We start from the raw sequence: 17,196 nt of genomic DNA, 5'->3' as shown, positions 1-17,196 counted from the left end.
TAATTTTCAGCGTCTAATCGCCGGATTAGACGCGCTTGCGCAGTCCGGTCTTCTTCTTTTCTGAATGGGGCCGCTCGTGCCGGAGAGCGGCTCCTTGTAGCTCTGCCCCGTCACGTGCCGATTCCAGCCAATCAGGAGGCTGGAATCGGCAATGGACCGCACAGAAGACCTGAGGTCCACCGAGGGAGAAGATCCCGGCGGCCATCTTCACCGGGTAAGAAGTCACCGGAGCGCGGGGATTCAGGTAAGCGCTGTGCGGTTTTTTTTTTTAACCCCTGCATCGGGTTTGTCTCGCACCGAACGGGGGGGGGGGGGGCTGGGGTATTGAAAAAAAAAAAAACCGTTTCGGCGCAGGAAAATCCCTTTAACCCTGTAAGGTCAGCCCAGCCCCCAGAGCTCTATCATTAACCCTGTAAGGACAGCCCAGCTCCCACAACTCTATCATTAAAGGGGTTGTCCCGCGCCGAAACGGGTTTTTTTTTTTTTTCAACACCCCCCCCCCCCCCCCCCCCCCCGTTCGGCGCGAGACATCCCCGATGCAGGGACTTTAAAAAAAAGTAGCACAGCGCTTACCTGAATCCCCGCGCTCCGGTGACTTCTATACTTACCGGTGAAGATGGCCGCCGGGATCTTCTTCCTCCGTGGACCGCAGCTCTTCTGTGCGGTCCATTGCCGATTCCAGCCTCCTGATTGGCTGGAATCGGCACGTGACGGGGCGGAGCTACACGGAGTCGGCATCCTGCACGAGAGGCTCCATTGAAGAAAGCAGAAGACCCGGACTGCGCAAGCGCGGCTAATTTGGCCATCGGAGGCCGAAAATTAGTCGGCTCCATGGAAACGAGGACGCCAGCAACGGAGCAGGTAAGTGAAAAACTTCTTATAACTTCTGTATGGCTCATAATTAATGCACAATGTACATTACAAAGTGCATTATTATGGCCATACAGAAGTGTATAGACCCACTTGCTGCCGCGGGACAACCCCTTTAACCCTATAAGGTCAGCCCAGCCCCCACATCTCTATCATTAACCCTGTAAGGTCAGCCCAGCCCCCCACATCTCTATCATTAACCCTGTAAGGTCAGCCCAGCTTTCGCCGGGCATCAAAAAATTGCTGTAAACTCATAATTGTTCCTCTCCACGGAAATCTTTAGTAAAAGGCGAAAGATTTATTCGATCTGAAGAGAAACCAGAGTATACAGATGGCGGCGGGCGGCAGTGCACGGGCTCCGGGCGCCGCTCATCACACCCACGGAGAGGGCGGCGGCTCCTGTGCTGCGGACTCCTCACCGGCCGCGCCGCCCGGATACAAAGTATCTCATCTGTTACCAAACCGGAGACCACCGGCAGAAGGAGCGCGGAGAGACGGGCACTGCTGAGCACCGTCCCGGAGCATTCTGGGTAAATATGCAAATCACCAGACGTCACAGAGGCTCCTGATCAGCGAGGTCACGTGGGCACAAGTTGCTGTAAAAGACCCCGAATGTTCTTCCTCTAGTTCTTCCTGCACGCACAGAGGAACCCCAGCAGGGGGCGTCATAAACAGCAGCAGGACAGTCAGCCCTGTCGGTGCATGCCGCTCTGGGGGGCCGACTTCCTCACCGCCGACACAATATTATATACTGCAGCTCTGCAGGCTGCTTAGAGGGATTCTGCCACAATTACAAGTTGTCCCCCTCCCACAGGAGATCCACAAGACAGGGGGGAACTTGCTGATTGTTGGGGGGCTCACTGTGAACCCCGATCCCTCCATATCAGTCACCCACCAACAACTACACCATGGCGGGTGAGCCTTCTGTGTCACCCTGCACAATTCGGGGTGCAGAAGGGGGAGCTGCAGAAACTGGGGGGCAGCAGGCGGCAGCTGCAGGAACTGGGGGGCAGCAGGGGGGAGCTGCAGGAACTGGGGGGCAGCAGGGGGGTGCTGCAGAAAGTGGGGGGCAGCTGCAGAAACTGGGGGACAGCAGGGGGGAGCTGCAGAAACGGGTGCAGAAGGGGGGAGCTGCAGAAACGGGTGCAGAAGGGGGGAGCTGCAGAAACTGGGGTGCAGGAGTGGGCAGCTGCAGAAACTGGGGGGCTGCAGGGGGGAGCTGCAGAAACAGGGGCAGCAGGGGGGAGCTGCAGAAACGGGTGCAGGAGGGAGCAGCTGCAGAAACTGGGGAGCAGCAGGCGGCAGCTGCAGAAACTGGGGGACAGCATGCGGCAGCTGCAGGAACTGGGGGGCAGCAGGGTGCAGCTGCAGAAACTGGGGGGCTGCGGGCGGCAGCTGCAGAAACTGGGGGGCAGGAGGAGGGAGCTGCAGAAACTGGGGGACAGCTAGGGGGAGCTGCAGAAACTGGGGTGCAGAAGGGGGGAGCTGCAGAAACGAGTGCAGAAGGGGGAGCTGCAAACACTGGGCTGCAGCAGGGGGGAGCTACAGAAACTGGGGGGCAGCTGCAGAAAATGGGGTGCAGAAGGGGGGAGCTACAGAAACTGGGGTGCAGCTGCAGAAATGGGGTGCAGAAGGGGGGAGCTACAGAAACTGGGGTGCAGCTGCAGAAACTGGCGTGCAGGAGGGGTGAGCTACCTGCCAGCACCTGTTTCTCTGAGACTCCGCCCTCCTTGTGGCGCAGCGGACACCTAGATGTACAGACCTGCCGCTGCAGCTCATACGGACGACTCTACATGTGTTCACGGATCTGAAGAGCATGTACGCCGGCTGCAGCATGTGACCAGACCTGTGTGGCTTTTGGGGTTCCCATGAGCTCCACCTGCACCCCTCTGCCCTCTCCCTTGTTTCTTACCCACATCCCTCTATCCCTGAAATGCTCCTCTTTTTATCAATGTGGAGCCTAAACTGTGTCTGCAGCTCTGGGTGTGAATGGAGTACAAGACAGCTCTGGGTGTGACTGGAGTACAAGACAGCTCTGGGTGTGACTGGAGTACAAGACCTCTCTGGCAGAGCAGCTGCTTCCATCATGGCTGAAGTTTCGTGGCTTTTCTGCGACATTCTACACTGAGAGCAACTGCGAGGAATCGATACGGCCGGTCACATGACCTCCTTTATTGTAGGCAGCTCCGTTAGTATGCAGAGCCTCTCGCCCGTCCTCGGGGGGTCCTCTGTGTCCTGCTGGCAGCGGCCACTTCTGCACCCGCCGTGTTGCCACCATTTCTCCGGCGCCGTCATTTCGTCACTTCCTTTACTGTAAAAAAAGGGGGGGGGGGGGGTCAATGAGGACTTCTCTGCGATCTCCGGCAGCCGAGAGCGATGGCGGCCGGCCGCACTCACCGCCGGGGACGCTGACTTGGTTGGACAGCAGAACATCCACTTGCGTGGGATCCAACTTGGTATACAACGTCTCTGCGTTCTCCTGCGGGACACAAGATGGATGAGGTTACGCTCGGCGCGCCGCAGTCTGCGGACCGTACCGCTCACATCTGCAATATGGCGGTGTGATGCAGCAGAGCCGGGGCGGTTGTAGAGATGTAGAGCCGAGCAGGCGTTAATAGGGAAGCAGCGGGTCGGTCGCCATGTACAGACGCCGTTCACAGCTGAATGGTTGGCACGTCTCCGTAATCAGTCCTTCTGTGGGATCGGACCAGGCGGGCGCCCATCGCCTGCCGCCGCTTGTTCTTCCTTGGAGCATTTTTGGCAGGTACTGCGCACTATAATGTACCGCAAGCCCGGCCACCGGGAGGCGCTCTGACCCGTCGTCTGCAGGTCGCAGCTCTTGTTCAAGTGTGTTGCTTACCACATGGAGCTCCAGAGCTGAGCGGTCGCGGCCGGATCGCAGAAGGCGGCCATACTTACTCGCACATGAGGGCTGCAGGCAGCGTATATGGGGGAGGGGCACAGGTGATGACCAGCCCATATGGGGGGTGGGATTATACCTGCGCACAGATAGCGTACCCTCCATGCTTACACCCACACTGGACCGGCCCCCCGGCCTCTGCAGCCAGACCGAAATATGTGGTCCCTCTGTATAGTAATCGGCGTGCTGAGGGGTCCGCACCCGCCCTCATGGCGGGAAGCATTATCCATCGAGGAAGGAAGACTCCGCCCCGCTGCTTGCTGACAGTTTCCAGGAGGAGTCCAGACGAGCGCCTGCGGTCACCGACCTGGAAGAGACTGTCGCCATCTTCCTCCCATTATCGGACCCCAGAAGACAATAACCCCCATCTTACCATCAGCATCCGGAGGAGCTTCTCCCCGATGGCGATCCTCAGTTGGTCCTCGACAACCGGCGACACGGAGGCCAAGTACTGCAAAGTGACCCAGAGAGTCAGCGATCCGTGGCGGCAGCGTAACGCGGCTCGTGACTATCCAAAATACCGCAGTAATGGGCACAAATGACGCCACTAAACTGTCTGTCGTGTTTTGCGCCACATTTGTTATGGGGCTTATTTATCAATAAAGGCGTCATCGGCGCCAGATTTATGACAGAGGTAAATGTGGGGAGTAAAAGTAGTAGCTGCGTCGAAAATTAGCAAAATGCGCCAAATTTTGATGGTTTATGAAAGAGATGCAGGCGGCCAGGAAGCAGTCAGCAGAGGAGGCAGAAATTCACGCAGATGCGCCAAAATGCAAATTTCTTTGACTTTGCTCCCAGTCCACCTCTGCGTACGAGTGGCGGAGCGCCTGGATTCACCGCCGTATTAAGGACGCTATTATACTGAAAGTATGTTAAGAAGTTTGAAGAGTTTCTAAAAATGAGCGATGCGAGCGCCAAAATGACAGCATGCGCCAAAAAGAATGTTTAACCGTGCTAAAAACCACACAAATGCGCCAAAATGAAAGACCTTTTCTGACTGCGTCCAAAATTTACTTGAGGCTGAAAGACTGCGCAAAGTTGCGCCAAATTCAGCAGATGTGCAGCGAGCGCCAACCCAGCGCTATTCAGAGCAGGTTTACTTCGTCTAATCTGCGCTTACTTTTGCGCCCGTTTTTCGACATTCAGCTTTATGAACGTGTCGGGAACATCTGACAGGCCACACCCACAGTTGTGAGTAACGAGATTCGGCGGAGCCGCTCGGAAGGTTTCATTTTCTTCCCTGCAAATCAGTTGTAAATATCTCGTAAGAATAATACGCCGCCATTCCAGCACGAACTGCGCCACGAAGCCGGCAGAAGAGGCATCATAAATGAGCCCCTTTTGGACAGTTCTTCCATCTCTAGAAGGGGTGTGTCCTAAAGACGGCAGAATTGTGCGTGAACTAAGCCGACTAAGAGGTGGTGTAGACCCCGGGCTCCTTCACGGGCGGATTGGTGCGCAATATGCAGAAAAAGACTCCACGGATTTTCATGGGTTCCTCCACGCCCGTTTTTCGCGCATTTCTTCACATGTGCTTAAAAAAATTGGACCTACTCTATTTTTGTGCGCATTTTTTTGCACGCGGTTTAAGTCCGCTCGGGCTCATAAGGCTAAATAGCCATTTAAATCAGGGCGTGTCCGTGTCCCACACGCAAGTGAATACGCCCATGTCCTCATCCTCACATCCTCCCGCATGAAGCGGCGCTTAGACTAAAGTCGTGTGACTTTGTAGCACCACTTGCAAGGATTTTCGAGGGTTGAGGGGGTGCTTTAAATTAAGCCCTACCCCAAAAATAAGCCCTATCTGCAGAAAATTAAGGAATACATCACTTCTCCGGCGCTGTCCAGCTCTGCTGTGTCTTCTCTCGATCCCTGCATCTCTTCTGGCCGCAGATTAGAGAATCCCTGTTTCTAGGAAGCGCTGCCTCTGATTGGGCGAGTGTGGTGATGCTCAGCCAATCAGAGCCAGCGCTAGATGAACCAATCACAGACACTCATTGGCTGCGCTGAGTGCCCAGTCCTGGCAGGATGTGTGCGAGCACGAGCTAGGACGCCGTCAGAGGGGTCTGTACACAGTGATGTCAGAGTGCAGCTCTGGGGGTGACTGGAGTACAAGGCCGAGATCACAAGGTTAGTAGAATGTAAGCGCAGTAAAATGACAAGATTAAATGTGTGAAAAGCGTCAGCGGTGACCGTCGGGGACGCAGGATGTGAGGGGCGCAGTCTGAGATCTCCCAACATTCAGCCACAGCTTCTAGAAATGCAAGTGGTAAGCTGGAACAAGGCCTCTGCGGCGCCACCTGCTGGAAGGCAGCAACTCTCTATAACAATGACTGGCCAGAATCCACCCTCAGGCAGCTGTTTGGGGGTGATCGCCCCTCATCAGTCATTGTTACATGCTGCCTCCCACTAGGTGGCGCTGCAGAGGGATTGTTCCAGCTTTTCATTTGCATGGATGCTCTCCTATAAAGCGCTCGCTGACTGGTAGCGGTGGTAGTGCGGGCGCTCACCTCCACTGCCCGGCTGGCTTGTCTCTGACTCTCCGTGTGCTCAGTGTTCCCCATGACGAAGAGCAGGTGATGCACGACCCTCATCTGGATCATCTGGTCACACAGCTCGGCGGACCCCCGGGCCAGCAACCTGCGGGAACAACCAGGACCTCAGACACGACAGCACTGCAACTCCCAGCATGCCCCGGCAGCCACAGGCTAACCCCTTCGGAACTGCAATACGCCTTTCTACTGGCCTCACTAATGGGCTTTGTTGTAGTAATGATATTTGTATGCTTTATATCATGTGTCTCTTATATCAGCTTAGATATATATATATATACTGTTATATCTACTCTCTTAGTAAAAGGTAGCAGTTAAACGGTTAAATGTGTCCATATACAAACGTGTTCAGAATGCCTTAGGCCCGTGCATCTTCCTCCCCTCATGATTCCCACAGAGCAGTTGTACGTTCTGATTGGCTGAGCTTCTCATTTACTGATAACATTATATGCTTCTTCCACTTTTGATACTTTATTAAGGTGTGAACTCCCATATCACAGTATTAACCAATCCCGGATGAGCACAATAACTCCTAGTTTGTGATGTAACGCTTGTCCATAAAGCGATTGTATTCCTCAGAATAAATCAGAAGGGTATGGGGGGCTGACGGATAACATCCGTGAGTTCAAATACATATATTCATGCATGAAGCTTCTCATTATAACCAATTTGGAGCAGATCAGTAAAATCTTCTGGAATAGGATTTATTCCCATAACAGCTTTAACCCCTTAGTGACCACCCATTCGTGTTTTCACGTCCCGCTTATGCTGGGGATTGAAGCCGCGGGGTCTGTGAATGTCACAACTCCCTGCTATTGGCTGCCGGAGGTAGCCAGTAGCCTGGAGCCATCATGGGGGGGCCGTGGTGAGCAACCGCACTAAACCCCCCAGTCAGGTGGTTGCCGTTATCCAAAGGATAACAGCAATCACATAACAGTAAACAAAAAGTTAACTAAAGTTAAAGTTTCAGCTCCCCTCACAGATGGGATCCACGAGGGGAGCTGAAACTACTCACCTCCATCCTCCGTGATGTCCCGCGGTATTCTGGTCCTGCCAGGACCCGACACTGTCTTCAGCGCATTCGCACCAGACGTAAGGTGTAGGAGTAGCCAAAAGCAGGGAGATGTCGCCAGGCACCGCAGTACACGGTCCCCGGTCACGTGATCGCCATTATCCAATGGATAACGGTGATCACGAAAAGTAAACAACAGTGTGAGAAACAAGTTTAAGTTTCATCTCCTTCAGGAATCGTATCCGTGAGGGGAAATGAAATTACGTACCTAAGGCCCCCGGAGTTATCTGCAGACTTTACCCCGGCTTCTGCGCATGCGCCCGTCGGAAAATTGGCGGACACATGCGCAAAAGATGAGGATTGCCAAGGTAATTTAAAATCTCCATGCCCCTGGCTACCAAACATTGACGAGAGCCTGGAGGCTACACGGGAAGCCGCGGTACGCGGTCCGCAGTCACATGATGTAAAAGTAAAAAAAAGTTAAGGTTTCACCTCCCATCATGGATCCAATCCTTACAGTTAAAGACAGTTGAACTGTAACGCTCCTTTTGATTTGGGCCCCGTTGTGCAGACAGACAGAAGATTAGGGCCACAATGGGGATGTTTCTGAACACAAGACAAACAGGGGGATCCAGTATGGGGTGTAAATCCTCATTTTCATGTGCATTATAGAAAAAAAACTGACATCTGCAAAAACAAATTTATTTTTTCTCCACTAAATTGCATTAAGAAACGGTGGGGTAAGAAAACAGTCCGGCCCCCCGGTGAGTGCAGTAAGGGGGCAGGTTATCAAATGCTCATTTGTGGGGTCTCTATAATGCTGACCCCTGTGAGCCGCTGCCATCTGGGCTCGGTGTAAGAAAACAAAGTGTTCCTCAAAATGGTAATAATTAATGTCACATGTGTCCGTCTGCTAAATGGTTAAAAAAAGGTTTTCAAACGAGCTTCCAGAATAAAGTGAACAAATGGAAATACATATCTGAGCAAAATCTGTACAGAATCTGTGCAATATGGGACATGTTTTAGTTGAAAATGTGAAAAAGTGACACATATTATCAAAATGTACCCAATTTTGGCGTTTTTAATAAATATACACAAAAAAAAACAAAGGTGGAATTTTTGCATGTTTTTTTCCCCAACATATATGTCCCCCCCAGAGTGCGGCCAGTAACATCTCCAACACATTATATGTCCCCCAGAGTGCGGCCAGTAACATCTCCAACACATTATATGTCCCCCAGAGTGCGGCCAGTAACATCTCCAACACATTATATGTCCCCCAGAGTGCGACCAGTAACATCCACAACACATTATATGTCCCCCAGAGTGCGGCCAGTAACATCTCCTACACATTATATGTCCCCCAGAGTGCGACCAGTAACATCTCCTACACATTATATGTCCCCCAGAGTGCGGCCAGTAACATCTCCTACACATCATATGTCCCCCAGAGTGCGGCCAGTAACATCTCCAACACATTATATGTCCCCCAGAGTGCAGCCAGTAACATCTCCAACACATTATATGTCCCCCAGAGTGCGGCCAGTAACATCTCCAACACATTATATGTCCCCCAGAGTGCGACCAGTAACATCCACAACACATTATATGTCCCCCAGAGTGCAGCCAGTAACATCAATAACACATTATATGTCCCCCAGAGTGCGGCCAGTAACATCTACAACACATTATATGTCCCCCAGAGTGCGGTCAGTAACATCTCCAACACATTATATGTCCCCCAGAGTGCGACCAGTAACATCTCCAACACATTATATGTCCCCCAGAGTGCGGCCAGTAACATCTCCAACACATTATATGTCCTCCAGAGTGCGGCCAGTCACATCTACAACACATTATATGTCCCCCAGAGTGCAGCCAGTAACATCTACAACATATTATATGTCCCCCAGAGTGCAGCCAGTAACATCTCCAACACATTATATGTCCCCCAGAGTGCAGCCAGTAGCCTCTCCAACAAATTATATGTCCCCCAGAGTGCGGCCAGTAACATCTCCAACACATTATATGTCCTCCAGAGTGCAGCCAGTAACATCCCCAACACATTATATGTCCCCCAGAGTGCGGCCAGTAACACCTCCAACACATTATATGTCCCCCAGAGTGCAGCCAGTAACATCCCCAACACATTATATGTCCCCCAGAGTGCGGCCAGTAACATCTCCAACACATTATATGTCCCCCCGAGTGCAGCCAGTAACTTTTTCAACACATTATATGTATCCCAGAGTGCGGCCAGTAACATCTCCAACACATTATATGTCCCCCAGAGTGCGGCCAGTAACATCTCCTACACATTATATGTCCCCCAGAGTGCGGCCAGTAACATCTCCAACACATTATATGTCCCCCAGAGTGCGGCCAGTAACATCTCCGACACATTATATGTGCCCCCCGAGTGCAGCCAGTAACATCTCCAACGCATTATATGTCCCCCAGAGTGCAGCCAGTAACATCTCCAACACATTATATGTCCTCCAGAGTGCAGCCAGTAACATCTCCAACACATTATATGTCCCCCAGAGTGCGGCCAGTAACATCTCCAACACATTATATGTCCCCCAGAGTGCGGCCAGTAACATCTCCAACACATTATATGTCCCCCAAAGTGCGTCCAGTAACATCTCCAACACATTATATGTCCCCCAGAGTGCGGCCAGTAACATTTCCAACACATTATATGTTCTCCAGAGTGCGGCCAGTAACATCTCCAACACATTATATGTCCCCCAGAGGGCAACCAGTAACATCTCCAACACATTATATGTCCCCCAGAGTGCAGCCAGTAACACCTCCAACACATTATATGTCCCCCAGAGTGCAGCCAGTAACATCTCCAACACATTATATGTAACCCAGTCTGCGGCCAGTAACATCTCCAACACATTATATGTCCCCCCGAGTGCAGCCAGTAACATCTCCAACACATTATATGTCCCCCAGAGTGCGGCCAGTAACCCCTCTAACACATTATATGTCCCCCAGAGTGCGGCCAGTAACATTTCCAACACATTATATGTCCCCCAGAGTGCGGCCAGTAACATCTCCAACACATTATATGTCCTCCAGAGTGCGGCCAGTAACATCTCCAACACATTAGATGTCCCCCCGAGTGCAGCCAGTAACATCTCCAACACATTATATGTCCCCCAGAGTGCGGCCAGTAACCCCTCTAACACATTATATGTCCCCCAGAGTGCGGCCAGTAACATCTTCAACACATTATATGTCCCCCAGAGTGCAGCCAGTAACATCTATAACACATTATATGTCCCCCAGAGTGCAGCCAGTAACATCTCCAACACATTATATGTCCTCCAGAGTGCGGCCAGTAACATTTCCAACACATTATATGTTCTCCAGAGTGCGGCCAGTAACATCTCCAACACATTATATGTCCCCCAGAGGGCAACCAGTAACATCTCCAACACATTATATGTCCCCCAGAGTGCGGCCAGTAACATCTCCAACACATTATATGTCCCCCAGAGTGCGGCCAGTAACACCTCCAACACATCATATGTCCCCCAGAGTGCAGCCAGTAACATCTCCAACACATTATACGTCCCCCAGAGTGCAGCCAGTAACATCTCCAACACATTATATGTCCCCCAGAGTGCAGCCAGTAACACCTCCAACACATTATACGTCCCCCAGAGTGCAGCCAGTAACATCTCCAACACATTATATGTCCCCCAGAGTGCGGCCAGTAACATTTCCAACATATTATATGTCCCCCAGAGGGCAACCAGTAACATCTCCAACACATTATATGTCCCCCAGAGTGCGGCCAGTAACACCTCCAACACATTATATGTCCCCCAGAGTGCAGCCAGTAACACCTCCAACACATTATATGTCCCCCAGAGTGCGGCCAGTAACATCTCCAACACATTATATGTCCCCCCGAGTGCAGCCAGTAACATCTCCAACACATTATATGTCCCCCAGAGTGCGGCCAGTAACATCTCCAACACATTATATGTCCCCCCGAGTGCAGCCAGTAACATCTCCAACACTTAATTAATTTAAACTCGCTACCTTCATCCACAAAGCCCTCCACAGCGCAGCGCCCCCTATATTGCCTCCCTCATCTCAATCCATCACCCAGCCTGGGCTCTCCGCTCTGCTAACGAAACCAGACTGAGCGCCCCTTTAATTCGAACTTCTCATTTCCGCCTTCAAGACTTCTCCAGAGCAGCATCGGTCATCTGGAACGCACTACCAAAGGCTACCCGGGCAATCCAGGACTTGCAGAACTTCAGGCGTGCTCTAAAAACTCACCTCTTCAGGGAGGCATACCGCATTCCCTAAATAAACCCCTCTGTACCCCCCTGATAGCATGCTCCCTGACCTACTGACTGCAATCCCTGCTAGCCGTCATAAACCGCTCCTGCAGTCATACTGTTTATACCGTCACACAGCTAAATATCTGACCATTGTCTATCTGCATAGAATCCCTCACATCTCCACCCCATCATACCGTGCCCATCTCCACCCCCCAAACTGTGCACATCTCCACCCCCCCATACCGTGCACATCTCCAGCCCCTTTACCTTCTGTATCCCCCCATTACTTGTAGTATGTAAGCTCGTTGGAGCAGGACCCTCACCCCTATTGTTTCCATCAGCTGATTACTATGTAACCGTGGTTCTGTAATGTTTGTACTTTTGTCTTTCTGTATTCCCCCCTGTCTATGTAAGCGCTGCAGGATATGTTGGCGCTATACAAATAAAGATTATTATTATATTCTCCAGTGTATTCACAGTGGAAAATGAAATGTCAGATGAGATGCAGAGTGATAAAGTAAACTCTCCACTAAATGTCCCCAGTCTAACAGGAAGAAGTGCAAAGCTGTCTTAAAAAAAGATTAAAAATAGACAAAAACGATGGGTCCTGATGGTATACACCCCCGAAACTAGGGGTTGTCTATTTAAAGACTCTAAAGTGATGGGGTTTATTCCACTAGATCGGCGCATAGCCGTGTGGCCCCGATATTCAAAAAAGGGTCAAAAAAATAAATAAATAAAATCGACCCTGGAAACCACAGGCTGGTAAGTCTTACTTCTATAGTGGGTGTTAGGGCAGTAAATATGAATCCATCTTGTATGTTTTGGTTTCTGTCATCATTGTCATTTTCCTTTAACAAGAATTTTACAGACATGCAAAAACAATTCAAAAAGGCCTTGATCAGACAAAATGTCCAGACTGGTAGGCTTGTTTCAGGGGGAAGAAGTAGATCTTATTGTTTATACATCTTTGTTTTGAGTAATCTACTACCCATAGTTCCACTCCACTTGAGGGGTCTGCCTGACTACTAAGATATTAATACTCTAGTTTAGTTTTACGAACCAATGATAAATGAAATATAATAAACTAGAATTACAAGTGAGGCGTGTTCTAGCCTCATAGCAAATGTCTTTTGTGTATATGTAGCTGGTTGGTAATGCAGTAAATCAGATGACTTCCTATCACAACTCATGAGTCTGTGATCTGCAAGTTGGTTCGAGCTCGAATAGAAACATTTTGAAAACCTAAAGACATACATGCTAGCAACTATATTTATTTGTACTAACAGTGGGTAAAATGTTTGAAGGGTCTCTAAGAGACGCCATCTTGGGGGGCCTCAACGAAAACAGCTGTATAACTCCGTACCAGCGGGTTTATGAGAGATCGCTCCTGTCACACCAACCCGATCAGCTTCCATGAGGAGGTAAGCTCTAGACTGGACCGGGAGTCACTGGATCTTGTGTATCTGGACTTATCCAAAGCGTTTGATACGGAGATGAACACAGGAGACATCAGCGGTCTGTACTCACCCTATGGTCCGGGCACAGGCGGCCTGCTGGATGAAGACGGGTAAAGGGTTTGACAACTGGGGTGCAGACGGATCTAAGAGAGAAGACAATGAACAGACCATTGACTTCTGCGCACACAATACAGCAAGAGACAGAAATCAAGGTGCTGACTGCACTCGTAGGGGTTCCCCAGGACGGTAACACTGATGGACTGTCTTACCACCCCCGGATCAGCGCTCATGCCATCAAGGACACGTGTCCCTTTAATGTTTTGGGAGGGCCAATAATGTCTATGTTTCCAGAAATAGACGTTTGTCTGGACCATTCTCACCAACGTGTGTGGAAATGTTATGTCACTGAGGTACCTTTATGTGGGATGGCTCCCAGTCACTATCTCTCCCGGACTTTCACAGCGGAGCAGGATGCGGAGCGCTGTAAAAAGGCCTTCAGTCACCGACAAAGGGCCGCCGGATTACATGGACCGACAGTCGCTTGGCTTTTCGGATGAGCTAAAAACCAAGAGACTCCAACAAGTGAGCGATTTCTTGCTCAGTGCCTGTTGGTGGCCGCATGTTTACCGATCGACTATCGCCCAAACTCACTACGTCAGCGATTATTCGGGCGCTAATCGCTCCGTGTAAAATGAAGACACCTGAGCTCCCCTCTAAGTAGCCGCATTACAGATGGCCGATATGTATGAGATGCTACATTGGGGAGCAGCCTTCTCTGCAGAGCGGTCGTTCACCTTCTAAGATCTGTGGTTTCGTCTTGACTCCGTCTTTTCGTGAAGGTCTCAGCAGCGTTACGATTCCTTGCAGCAGCGCCGACTGAACCTCAGACTTCATTAAGTCTTTGATCAACTGCAGAGCTGCAACAGAAGAGAAAGCGACGTGTGAACCGAACGATCTGGGGGAGGCCATCTTCATTCCTATAGACAGCGGCCTCCCAACAGAGTCAGCCACCGCTTGTCAGAGCATGCTGGCAGTAGGGTCAGTACACCACCAGCCCAGCCGGTAATGAGGTCCACAGGCCGATGCCGGCATTTATTGTTTATGGGCAATGTTAATTTAGCAGTAGCAAGGTTACTATTACTACTACTGAAGTCATTATGGGGGTCACTATTACTACTACTGAAGTCATTATGGGGGTCACTATTGCTACTACTGAAGTCATTATGGGGGTCACTATTGCTACTACTGAAGTCATTATGGGGGTCACTATTACTACTACTGAAGTCATTATGGGGGTCACTATTGCTACTACTGAAGTCATTATGGGGGTCACTATTGCTACTACTGAAGTCATTATGGGGGTCACTATTGCTACTACTGAAGTCATTATGGGGGTCACTATTACTACTACTGAAGTCATTATGGGGGTCACTATTGCTACTACTGAAGTCATTATGGGGGTCACTATTACTACTACTGAAGTCATTATGGGGGTCACTATTACTACTACTGAAGTCATTATGCGGGTCACTATTGCTACTACTGTAGTCATTATGGGGGTCACTATTGCTACTACTGAAGTCATTATGGGGGTCGCTATTGCTGGTGGGGCCACTAATGGTTCACTATTCCTCCGGAGACCATGTGAGAGAATATATTCATGTAACATTGACAAATCGTTATGTTATATGCCTCTATATGATTAGAATCCTTGCTGTGATCAGTATTGTGTGTGTAGCTTTAAGAATACATATATTGATCTATTAAGAAAGAGTGTAACTGCCTCTGCTGGCTTATCTAGATGACACGGCCAGAAGCAGCACCGTGATAAGAGACCGGTGTGACACAGCGTGGCTCTAAGTGTCTGTTTCGTCATCTTATTTTTCAACATAATATTACCGTATATACTGGAGTATAAGCCGAGCTACACTCAAGTATATACTAGGTAACAAAAAACCTAATCCTCACCTCCCAGCCGGCGCCTGTGTCCCCGGCGCGATGCTCTCCCCGGCGGTGCGGCAACCTGCTTCAGACTTCTCCCCGCTGTCATCTCCCTGCTCAATTTTGAATTCCCCCGCCGTCTGCGCTGAGTAAGGAAGCACTGTCATTGGATTGAGCACCAGCCAATCACAGCCGGCGCTCGATCATTCACAGCCATTCAATGAATGACTTCACTGAATGGGTGTGATTGGTTTATCGAGTTTTTTACCTCACTCGAGTATAAGCTGAGGGGGGCTTTTTCAGCACAAAAAAAAAAAAAGGTTATCCCCGGGTGTCCCCGCTTGTCTTCTGCATCCAGGTGTTTTCAGCATGGAGCACCCGGCTGATATGCAGCGGAGCGCTCCAAGAGGGGTGTGGAGAATAGAGCTGGACCGTTCTGTTCTTTATACTCAGCTGTCATCAGGGAGCGGGGTGAAACAATAGTATCAGCTGTATCCCGCTGTGAATCCCTAATGAGGCTGATCGTCAGCACACTGAAACACGACGATGAGCGACGGCATAACGAAAGCTGCGGGATGTCAGTGCAGCTACACAACGATTATCGCTCAAAAGACGGCTTTTGAGCGAATTTTGAGCGATAATCGCTGTGTCTTAAAGGGGTTGTCCCGCGGCAGCAAGTGGGTCTATACACTTCTGTATGGCCATAATAATGCACTTTGTAATGTACATTGTGCATTAATTATGAGCCATACAGAAGTTATAAGAAGTTTTTCACTTACCTGCTCCGTTGCTGGCGTCCTCGTTTCCATGGAGCCCGTCTAATTTTCGGCGTCTAATGGCCAAATTAGACGCGCTTGCGCAGTCCGGGTCTTCTTCTTTTCTCAATGGGGCCGCTCGTGCAGGATGCCGGCTCCGTGTAGCTCCGCCCCGTCACATGCCGATTCCAGCCAATCAGGAGGCTGGAATCGGCAATGGACCGCACAGAAGCCCTGCGGTCCACCGAGGGAGAAGATCCCGGCGGCCATCTTCAGCAGGTAAGTAAGAAGTCACCGGAGCGCGGGGATTCAGGTAAGCGCTGTCCGGTGTTCTTGTTTAACCCCTGCATCGGGGTTGTCTCGCGCCGAACGGGGGGGGGGGTTGAAAAAAAAAAAAAAAAAAACGTTTCGGCGCGGGACAACCCCTTTAATGGCCCCGGTTAATTACTCCATTCTCATCCTTGCACACACAGGAGAGAGGGCTGACGTTCTAAAGCCAGGCCAGGCTCCAAAGAGAATAGGGGCAATAAAGTTGTATCACAGCCTGCAGCTTTCCCCCTCTGCCAGCCGCCTTTCCTGTTTTTAAGTGAAGCTTGCCACCTAGTGGTGAAAATAAAAAAGATTTTAAAATCCATCTAATTTCTGCTGTACATACGAGGTCTGCTTGTTCCCCAGCGGCAGTATTCCTACCCAGGCATAACACATAAAAAGCTGCAGTCCCACCAGCGAACTCTCCACTGTATGGGGTCCCCCTAACACCATGCTATATATCTTGAGTACCAGCCGCAGCACCACCAGCCGCCGCGCCTCTTGCCACACCTTCTGCCGCTGCACTACCGACTGCAACACCATCCTTTTGTACACAGTGCCACCCTAATGCCATGCCACACAACGTAGGCACACCCACGCAGCTACCTACTGTGGCCATGTAGTCACAGAGCTGCTTAGCTCTGCACAGTCGCATTCGGCTATCCTCAGCATCAACATCTAAGGTTCACGCAATCCAACCCTTCCGTTACGTTCGTGTGAGCAACTAAGGAGCAGGCCACGGGTTAGGGGAAACTGACCCTGTGCTGCAGGGAAGATGACTTGGCCCTACCTACAAGCAGAGCGATCGCCTCTATAAAGGAGGCCCCACGCTTGAACCTCGGCCCTGTCCTTCCTGAAAGGGTGACACTCACAACCAGGCGGAACTGACACATTAAATGCACAAACTCACCACACAACCTCGCACACTACAGCAGATGGTAAAGCTGAATGTAAAAGCAAGGGATTCGTTTGTACATTGGCCAATGAATTTAAGCTGCAAGGCCCCGACAAGGCTCCTTGTGTCTTGCAGTCCCTACCCTAGCAAGACACTAAACAGGCAGCAAGCT

The 17,196-nt window shown here is 50.7% G+C and overlaps 1 protein-coding gene and 1 non-coding gene across 2 annotated transcripts in view; both read right to left on the bottom strand.

The window, feature by feature from the left end:
• Positions 1 to 1,082: 1,082 nt before the first annotated feature.
• On the bottom strand, positions 1,083 to 1,197 carry LOC136622890 (U5 spliceosomal RNA). Its single transcript, XR_010792070.1, has one exon. It is a non-coding gene; the product is annotated as a U5 spliceosomal RNA (small nuclear RNA).
• A 1,816-nt stretch (positions 1,198 to 3,013) lies between these two features.
• Positions 3,014 to 17,196, bottom strand: part of ARMH1 (armadillo like helical domain containing 1) — a 50,477-nt gene continuing 36,294 nt past the window's right edge. Inside the window, exons 7-12 of the mRNA XM_066594792.1 lie at positions 13,919 to 14,041; positions 13,195 to 13,267; positions 6,301 to 6,430; positions 4,164 to 4,241; positions 3,268 to 3,349; positions 3,014 to 3,181 (exon numbers count right to left, since the gene is read on the bottom strand). Coding sequence (XP_066450889.1) covers positions 3,162 to 3,181; positions 3,268 to 3,349; positions 4,164 to 4,241; positions 6,301 to 6,430; positions 13,195 to 13,267; positions 13,919 to 14,041 — 506 coding nt within the window. The 3' untranslated portion in view covers positions 3,014 to 3,161. The remainder of the gene's footprint in view (positions 3,182 to 3,267; positions 3,350 to 4,163; positions 4,242 to 6,300; positions 6,431 to 13,194; positions 13,268 to 13,918; positions 14,042 to 17,196) is intronic.

The sequence above is a fragment of the Eleutherodactylus coqui genome, chromosome 3, assembly GCF_035609145.1.
Source record: "Eleutherodactylus coqui strain aEleCoq1 chromosome 3, aEleCoq1.hap1, whole genome shotgun sequence".
Classification (NCBI taxonomy): Eukaryota; Metazoa; Chordata; class Amphibia; order Anura; family Eleutherodactylidae; genus Eleutherodactylus; species Eleutherodactylus coqui.
Note: the sequence above shows the minus strand (reverse complement) of the source record. Positions and strands in the feature narration are given on the sequence as shown.